The sequence below is a fragment of the Pongo abelii genome, chromosome 20 (assembly GCF_028885655.2).
Source record: "Pongo abelii isolate AG06213 chromosome 20, NHGRI_mPonAbe1-v2.0_pri, whole genome shotgun sequence".
Lineage (NCBI taxonomy): Eukaryota > Metazoa > Chordata > Mammalia > Primates > Hominidae > Pongo > Pongo abelii.
In genome coordinates, this window is record NC_072005.2 from 58863027 (window position 1) to 58872500 (window position 9474).

Consider the following 9474-nt stretch of genomic DNA (forward strand, 5'->3'; position numbering starts at 1 on the left):
TTCACTACATTTGCCTGGTTTTTATTGAGTAGATCTCTCACAACAAAATCATCAATATTACACTGAAAGGCTTATTACATTCATTATCTTTGTGTAGTTACTCTGCAGTATAAACCCTGTGATGTTCCAGTTTTGATGCCTGGGTAAAAGCCTAAGCATGCACGTTACATTTGTATGGTTTCATCAAAAAAGTTTTTGATGCCTAGTAAGACTATGGCCTGCGAAAAATCTCCATCACATGTAATTATTATAAATGCTCTTTAGTATGGATTCTCTGATGTTGATGAATGTTTGAAGTCATAATGGTTTCCCACTCTCTGTTTTTCTCTCAAATATGAATTTTTGCAATATTGTACAATGTGAGAATTGTGCCAGAAGACCTTGTCACATTCATTACATTTGTTAGGTTTCTCACCAGCAAGAATTCTTTGAAAAATCCTGACCTCAGATTTTACCTTAAGCCCTTGCCACATTCAATACGTTAGTAAAGTTTCTGTCCTCTATGGTGTAGCTAACGGTTATTAAGCCTTGAACAAAAACTAAAGGTTCTGCTACATTCATTATACTTGCAAAGTTTTTCTCCAGTATAAATTATTGTATGTCTTGCAAGGCTTTAATGCTAACTGAGCACACTGCCACATTAATTACATTTGTTAGATTTCTCTCCGGCATGAATTCTCTGATGATGTATAAGATATGAACTGTCATGGAAGAGTTTGCCACGTTCATTACATTTGAAAGGTTTCTCTCCAGTATGGATTGCGTGATGATTAGTAAGGCTTGAATGCATACTAAAAGTTTTGCCACATTCATTACATTTGTAAGGTTTCTCTCCAGTGTGGATTTTCCGATGATGTGCTAGGGATGAGTTTAGACTGAAGACCTTCCCACATTCATTACATTTATAAGGTTTTCTCCAGTATGAATTCTCCAATGATACGCAAGGTATGAATTTTGACTGAAGACTTTGCCACATTCATTACATTTGTAAGGTTTCTTTCCAGTATGAACTCTGCGATGTTGTACAAGATGGGAATTTTGACTGAATACTTTGTCGCATTCATCACACTTACAAGGTTTCTCTCCAGTATGAATTATCACATGTTGGCCAAGGTATGAATTGCGACTGAACACCTTGCCGCATTCATTACATTTGTAAGGTTTCTCTCCAGTATGAATTTTCCAGTGATTTGCTAGGGATGACTTGTGACTGAAGACCTTGCCACATTCATTACATTTGTAAAGCTTCTCTCCAGTGTGAATTCTCCGATGATGTGCAAGGTGTGAAATATGATTGAAGACCTTTCCACATACATTACATTTGTAAGGTTTCTCTCCAGTGTGAATTCTCCAATGTTGTGCAAGGTGTGAAATATGATTGAAGACCTTTCCACATACATTACATTTGTAAGGTTTCTCTCCATTGTGAATTCTCTGATGTTGTGCAAGGTGTGAAATATGATTGAAGACCTTTCCACATACATTACATTTGTAAGGTTTCTCTCCAGTGTGAATTCTCCGATGATTTGCAAGGTGTGAAATATGATTGAAGACCTTTCCACATACATTACATTTGTAAGGTTTCTCTCCAGTGTGAATTCTCCGATGATTTGCAAGGTGTGAAATATGATTGAAGACCTTTCCACATACATTACATTTGTAAGGTTTCTCTCCAGTGTGAATTCTCCGATGTTGTGCAAGGTAGGAATTGCGACTGAACACCTTGCCACATTTGTTACATTCGTAAGGTTTTTCTCCAGTATGAATTGTCCGATGTTGTGCAAGGTGTGAAATTTGATGGAAGACCTTGCCACATTCATTACATTTATAAGGTTTCTCTCCAGTATGAATTCTTTGATGTTGTGCAAGTTGTGAAATTTGATTAAAGACCTTGCCACATTCATTACATTTATAAGGTTTCTCTCCAGTATGAATTCTTTGATGTTGTGCAAGGTGTGAAATTTGATTAAAGACCTTGCCACATTCATTACATTTATAAGGTTTCTCTCCAGTATGAATCCTGCGATGCTGTGCAAGGTGTGAAATATTATTGAAGACCTTGCCACATTCATGACATTTATATGGCTTCTCTCCAGTATGAATTCTTCAATGACTTGCAAGGTTTGATTTTTTATTGAAGATCTTGCCACATATATCACATGTAAATTGCGTCTCTTTAGTATGGATTATTTGACGTATAGTAAAATGTAAGCCTTGATGAAAGGCCTTGCCACACTCATTACATTTGTAGTGTTCTGTCCCAATATTTGCTTTCTCTTTTTTTGTGAATAATGAATCCATGAAATTATATTCATATGTATGAGAAATATGGGTTTTGACAGTAGAAGAAATACATTGGGGTGGGGAATCTAAGGAACTACTGTTGACAGATTTTTCCATGTGATCATATTTATATATTTTCCCTTCAGCTTGAAATAGCTGCAGTTCTGGTAGATGTGACTGCAAGTTTAATCCAAGCTGATTTTTAATAGGCTTGTTTTGTGCATCATCCTTTCTACCATGCGTGTCTCTTCTGCCAATGAGACTTCCCTTATAGGTCATACACACTCGTTTATAATGTCTTTCATCATGTTTCCACTGACACTGAGAGTCATGTACATTTTTCTGGGTTTCTCTGAAGCAAAAATCTTGTATGTCGTGGCTTTCCTGTCTTTCCAGCATTACTGTCTGGAATATTTCTTCTGTATTACTCTCTTTTTTTGGTGGTAATTCCTTGATCTCACATTTAGAAAAAATACCTACAAGATATAAGGAACCCACAGTTTCCAATTAATTACAGATATTTAATAAAGATCTCCTATTGAGATATGTAATAGTACACTAAGAGTAATACTTATGTTAAAGAAAGTAAGTTACAAAACTCCCAATCATGATTTTTAATTTTTTGGAAAACAAAAGGAACAGATATTTTCTAATAGAGAAAGGGTGACTGCACATAATTCAAACTAATTGCAGAAAAGCCTAGTATAAAGAAACCTATGGCCAAACCACTTACTTGCAAAAATTTTGGTTAGCTCCCCAAAAAGGAGAATTTTTCCAACATGAAGCCTGAGCATATGGCAATAGAAGGAAAACATATGGCTGTCTAATAGTTGAAAGAATTTTCTACTTAGGAAATTTATTGACTAAGGTCAGAGAAAACATTCTTTGGAGCAAACTGAAAAATAAAAAGGTATATAACACAACGAAGGCACCCATGGTCTAAATGTTTGCACTGACCAAAAGATCGTATTCCCCAATATTATGTTATTGGAAGTGGGGACATTGGGCAACAATTAGGCCATGAGGAGGAAGCTCTCATGGACAGGATTAGTGCCTGTATAAGAATAGTTGCTTCCTCTCACTCTGACATATGAGACATAGCAAGAAGCAGGCTGGGGCCAGGTGCAGTGGCTCATGCCTGTAATCTCAGCAACTTGAGAGGCCACGGTGAGTGAATCATCTGAGGTCAGGAGTTCGAGACCAGCCTGACCAACATGATTAAACCCTGTCTCTACTAAAAATACAAAAATTAGCAAAACTCCATCTCAAAAAAAAAAAAAAAAGGCAGACTGGGGTAAAATAGAAAGAAGGCACCACCCAGGAAGTGTTTTTATGCATTTTGATCTTGGAATTCACTTCTTACAGATTTATGAGAAATTATTTCCTGCAGTTTAAGGTGTAAGCATCTCAGTCTACAGTATTTCTTATGGCAGGCTGAGGTGGTTAAGACATGAAAAGGTCCATCTAATAAACATGACAGAGACTGATAAATCTTTTTTTTTTTTTTGAGATGAAGTCTCGCTCTTGTGCCCCAGGCTGGAGTGCAATGGCATGATCTCTGTTCACTGCAACCTCTGGCACATGAGTTCAGGGAATTCTCCTGCCTCAGCCTCCTGAGTAGCTGGGATTACAGGCGACTGCCACCATGCCCGGCTAGCTTTTGTATTTTAATATAGACGAGGTTTCACCATGTTGGCCAGGCTGGTCTCGAACTCCTGACCTTAGGTGATCCACCCACCTTGGCCTCCCAAAGTGCTGGGATTACAGGCATGAGCCACCGCATCCAGCCAAATCTTTTCTTAAATAAAGTAACTTTTCCATCTTTACACAAACTATGCGATATTCCTAGCCATCTACCAACAGTAACTTGCCAAAAGAAACTTGGAGTAAATTATTGCTTTTCAAATAGAGTAGGTCCACCAATTTACACTGAAAGTAAGTGAGGTCAATGGGATTTGATCTTGGGCTGCAGACCCAGACATGTTCTTAAAAGTGGATGCAGTATTGACCTGGCAATCCCATTGCTGGGTATATACCCAGAGGATTATAAATCATTGTACTATAGAGGCACATGTACATGTATGTTTCTTGCAGCAATATTTACAATAGCAAAGACTTAGAACCACAATAGCAAAGACTTAGAACCAACCCAAATGCCCATCAAGGATATACTGGATAAAGAAAATGTGGCACATATACTGCATGGAATACTATGCAGCCATAAAAAAGAATGAGATAGGCAGGACACAGTGGCTCACACCTGTAATCCTAGCACTTTGGGAGGCTGAGGTGGGCAGATCACCTGAGGTCAGGAGTTGGAGACCAGCCTGATTAACATGGTGAAACCCCGTCTCTACTAAAAATACAAAATTAGCTGGGCATGGTGGTGCATACCTGTAATTCCAGCTACTTTAGAGGCTGAGGCGGGAGAATCGCTTGAACCTGGGAGGCAGAAGTTCTGGTGAGCCAAGATTGTGCCATTGCACTCCAGCTTGGGCAACAAGAGAGAAACTCCAACTCGGAAAAAAAAAAAAAAGAATGAGAATGAGATCATGTCCTTTGTAGGGACATGGATGAAGCTGGAAGCCATAATTCTCAGCAAACTAACACAGGAACAGAAAACCAAACACTGCATGTTCTCACTCATAAGTGGGAGTTGAACAATTAGAACACATGGACACAGGGAGGGAAACAACATACAGCAGGGCCTATCAGGGGGTAGGGGGAAATGGGAGGGAGAACATTGGGAAAAATACCTAATGCATGCAGGGCTTAAAACCTAGATAACAAGTTGATGGGTGCAGCAAACCACCGTGGCACATATACCTACATAACAAACCTGCACAACACAACACGACACAGCAAATAGATGCATGGAAAGAAATCATTTCAAGGGAGCTACATAGAACTGGGTTGTGTTGCTAACCATGTCACTTGGTAATCCTTCATAGACAATGGTATGTCAACCATCATACAGAGCAGACATTGGTTTAGGCTGTGTCCTGAGAAAGCTGTCCTATGCATAAGCAAGTGTCTTTCCTTACATAGTGAGAGTAGCATGGGGACTGAGAGAGTACTGTGGATATTGAGGTGGTCAGAAATACAAAGATTAATATGTTAAGAAGTGACAGTAGGCCGGGAGCAGTGGCTCATGCCTGTAATCCCAACACTTTGGGAGGCCCAGGCAGGTGGATCACCTGAAGCCAGGAGTTCAAACCCAGCCTGGCCAACATGGTGAAACCCTGTCTCTACTAAAAATACAAAAATTAGCTGGGTATGGAGGTTGGCACCTGTGATCCCAGCTATTGGAAAGGCTGAGAGAGTAGAATCACTTGAACCCAGGAGGAGGAGATAGCAGTGAGCAGAGATCATGCCATTGTACTCCAGCTTGAGTGACAGAGCAAGACTCCATGTCAAAAAATATATAATTATAGTTCATCAGTTAAAATTTTGACCTTAGTAGAAAAGAACTGATTTAATAAAGTGCATAGTAATATTCCATCCTTGGCTGGGCACGGTGGCTCACGCCTGTAATCCCAGCACTTTGGGAGGCTGAGGCAGGCAGATCACAAAGTCAAGAGATCGAGAATATCCTGGCCAACACGATGAAACCCTGTCTCTACTATAAATGCAAAAATTAGCTGGGCATCGTGGTGCATGCTTGTAGTCACAACTACTTAGCAGACCGAGGGAGGAGAATCAATTGAACCTGGGAGGCAGAGGTTGCAGTGAGCCAAGATCCTGCCACTGCACTCCAGCCTGATGATGCAGCAAGACTCCGTCTCAAAAAAAAAAAAAAAAAAGTACCCCGTCTTCAACCCTGGGAAAAATTGCAACTGTGCAGCAAAAATGGAAGAGATTTTTTAAAGTCAGTATGATAAGGCAGAAACAAAGCAGATTTACATCTCTTATAACGTATCCTATGAAATTTATCAAACTGAATGACCTATGAATTCTATTTATAGGCATATATTCAACAAATCCAACATACAGATTCAGCACGATCTCAGCTCACCTCTTTCTCCCAGAATGAAGAGATTCTCCTGCCTCAGTCTCCTGACTATAGGCACCCACCACCACGCCCAGCTACTTTTTGTATTTTTAGTAAGGATGGGGTTTTACCATGTTGGCCAGGCTGGTCTCAAATCCCTGACCTCAAGTGCTCCACTTGCCTCAGCCTCTCAAAGTGATGGGATTACAGGCATGAGCCACTGCATGAGGCCTTTTATCCTATTTCAAATAGACAACCAGACTATTTGAACAAGTAGAGATGGCTCCGTGCAGTATCCTGGGCCCCAGATGCAAAGGAGGAGCAGCCCAGATTTTTCCATCCCCTGATTAGGTGTTCCAAGTACAGGAAATGGGATGGAACCTGAATAGGTCAAGGGGCAGGTATAAGAGGCCTCAGTTCTGATCTATAGGGACAGAGAATGGAGCATCAGATGGAATCAAGTACAGAAGGAGAGACCACAGGGGACACAGCCCTTCCTGTGCTGCAGAGTCAAGAAACAAAAGAGGTCACAGAAGGCAGATGACACGGTGTTGCTCATCAGGATAAACACCCTGCCCTTGTCTCTGAGCTGCAGCGGTACCACTAGAGGGCAAAAAGATCAAACTAATACACATCTAAAGAGCACCAGGCACAGGTGTGGTGGCTCACACCTGTAATCCCAGCACTTTGGGAGGCTGAGGTGAGCAAATCACCTGAGGTCGGGAGTTAGAGACCAATCTGGCCAAAATGGCAAAACATCTCTACTAAAAATACAAAAATTAGCCAGGCGTGGTGGTGGTGCATGCCTGTGAAAAGAAGAGAAGAGAAGGGGAGAGAAGAAGAGAAGAGAAAAAGAGCACTCAGATGGATAAGTGGGGCAAAGAAAGACATCCATTCAGAGATCTCAGGATTTAAATGATGTTTTTCCCACAGAATTCTCCCACTTGCAAAGAGTTTCCCCACACACTATTTGAAGTTGGAGCTTCCACTCTGCCCATCTGAGCTCTTACCTGGGTTTACTTCTGTAAAGCATTCCCAGCCAGATGCGATGGCTCATGCCAGTAACCCCAGTACTTTGGGAGGCCGAGGCAGGTGGCTCAAAATGAGACCATCTTGGCCAAACTGGTGAAATCCCATCTCTACTAAAAATACAAAAATTAGCTGGGCATGGTGGCATGTACCTGCAGTCCCAGCTACTTGGGAGGCTGAGGCAGGAGAATCACTTGAACCCCAGAGGTGGAGGTTGCAGTGAGCTGAGATTGTGTCACTGCACCCCAGCCTGGGTGACAGAGAAAGACTCTGTCTCCAAAAAAAAAAAAAAAAAAAAAAATTCCCATCCATCTCAATTTTTTGGAATTTTCACTTCATGCTACACAGTCCAGGGCTCTTTGCCTTGTTCCAACAGGTCAGAAAGAGACTCCTGCTTATAATAAGTAGGAAACATGACATGTTGGAGCTTTTCTAGAGCCCCAGCCCTATGTTTCTGTGGAAAAGAAGATATTGCAGATGGACCTAGGAAAATATTTCACAAATTCCTCCACTGACTGCCTCCTTCTGAATCCTTAAAGAGCACTGTAATATGTGGACATTGAGCTCTTTTCCCAGAACCACTGAATCAAAAGTGCATGAGTCACAAACAGAAAACTGGATATCTTTAAAGTCTGCCATAAGGTTTTGTTTTGTTTTTGTTTTTTGAGATAGAATCTCGCTTTGTTACCTGGGCTGCAGTGCAGTGGTGCATTCTTGGGTCACTGCAACCATTGCCTCCCAGGTTCAGGTGATAATCTTACCTCAGGCTTTCTAGTAGCTGGGATTACAGGCATGTGCCACCACGCCTGGATAATTTTTGTATTTTTAGTAGAGATGATGTTTCACCATTTTGGTGAGGCTGGTATTGAACTCCTGATCTGAAGTGATCCACAAGCGTTGGCCTCCCAAAGTGCTGGGATTAAAGGCATGAGTCACCATACCTTGCCAGCCATAAGGTTTTAAGCCTACTTTACTTCTGGAACCCCCACTGAGCTATCATGAAGAATGCAGAACATCTAAACAAAGGGCACAGTTAAAGTCCAGATGCTACACCATGAAGCTTTTCATTTTGAAATCAATATGGCTTCCATTTTAGTCAAGCAATGATGTGGCTCCCAGGAGGCAACTGGAGAAAATACAAAGATACACAAGGGCACATCCCCAGGAGGGAAGTTATCCTCACCCAGGGAGACCAGGTTCCTATAATTCTCCAGCATCACATCTCTGTATAGAGTCCTCTGAGCAGGGTCCAGGCATTTCCACTCCTCCTGAGAGAATTCTATGGCCACATCCCTGAATGTCAACAGACCCTGAAATGAAAACACATTTTAACCAAATGGTTATGAGAGGAGTTCCTATCTTTACAGAAAATGAGAAGAGTGGTGACAACAAGGATTTAATTGTAGTGAATGTTCTGACAAATCCAAGTGAGGGATTTCTCACCACATTATGTCCACTCAGTGGTATTTGATTACACTTTTTGAAGAGGTCATGATACCCTCTCGGTATAAATTTCTTATGTTTCTGAAGAATATAAGAAACACTCAAATAAACAATAGATGCCTGGTTCCCATTATAGAAACGTTAGAAACTTTTGGCCAGGTGCTGTGGCTCACGCCTGTAATCCCAACACTTTGGGAGGCTGAGGCAGGTGGATCACAAGGTCAGGAATTCGAGACTAGCCTGGACAATATGGTGAAACTCTGTCTGTACTAAAAATACAAAAATTAGCCGGATGTGGTGGTAGATGCCTGTAGTCCCAGCTACTCAGGAGGCTGAGGCAGAATTGCTTGAACCCAGGAGGTAGAGGTTGCAGTGAGCCAAGATTGTGCCACTGCACTCCAACCTGGGCAACAGAGTGAGACTCCATCTCAAAAAAAAAAAGAAAAAGAAACGTTAGAAACTTTTATTGACACACCAAGTGACACTCAGTATCTAGAAGAGATAGAGCATGAGTGATGCCTTCAAAGATGACAACATCCGCAGTGAAATATCAGCTGGTCTAGGTGGCACATGCTTGTAATCCCAGCTACATGGGAGGCTGAGGCCAGAGACTTGCTTGATCCTGTGAGGCAAAGGTTGCAGTAATCCAAGATCACACCACTGCACTCCAGCCTGTTTAACAGAAACTCCATCTCAAAAAAAGAAAAAAAAAAAATTAGCTGGGCATG

General features: G+C 41.3%; 2 protein-coding genes across 2 annotated transcripts in view; both read right to left on the reverse strand.

Annotated features, from left to right (window-relative positions):
• The window catches only part of LOC100936788 (zinc finger protein 83), a 24872-nt gene continuing 15398 nt past the window's right edge, over positions 1-9474 (reverse strand). The window contains 2 exon segments of the mRNA XM_054541145.2: positions 1-2759; positions 8487-8613. Coding sequence (XP_054397120.2) covers positions 871-2759; positions 8487-8613 — 2016 coding nt within the window. The 3' untranslated portion in view covers positions 1-870.
• Positions 8514-9474, reverse strand: part of ZNF600 (zinc finger protein 600) — a 169195-nt gene continuing 168234 nt past the window's right edge. Inside the window, exon 6 of the mRNA XM_063720261.1 lies at positions 8514-8613. Within this exon, the coding sequence (XP_063576331.1) occupies positions 8604-8613 (10 nt within the window). The 3' untranslated portion in view covers positions 8514-8603. The remainder of the gene's footprint in view (positions 8614-9474) is intronic.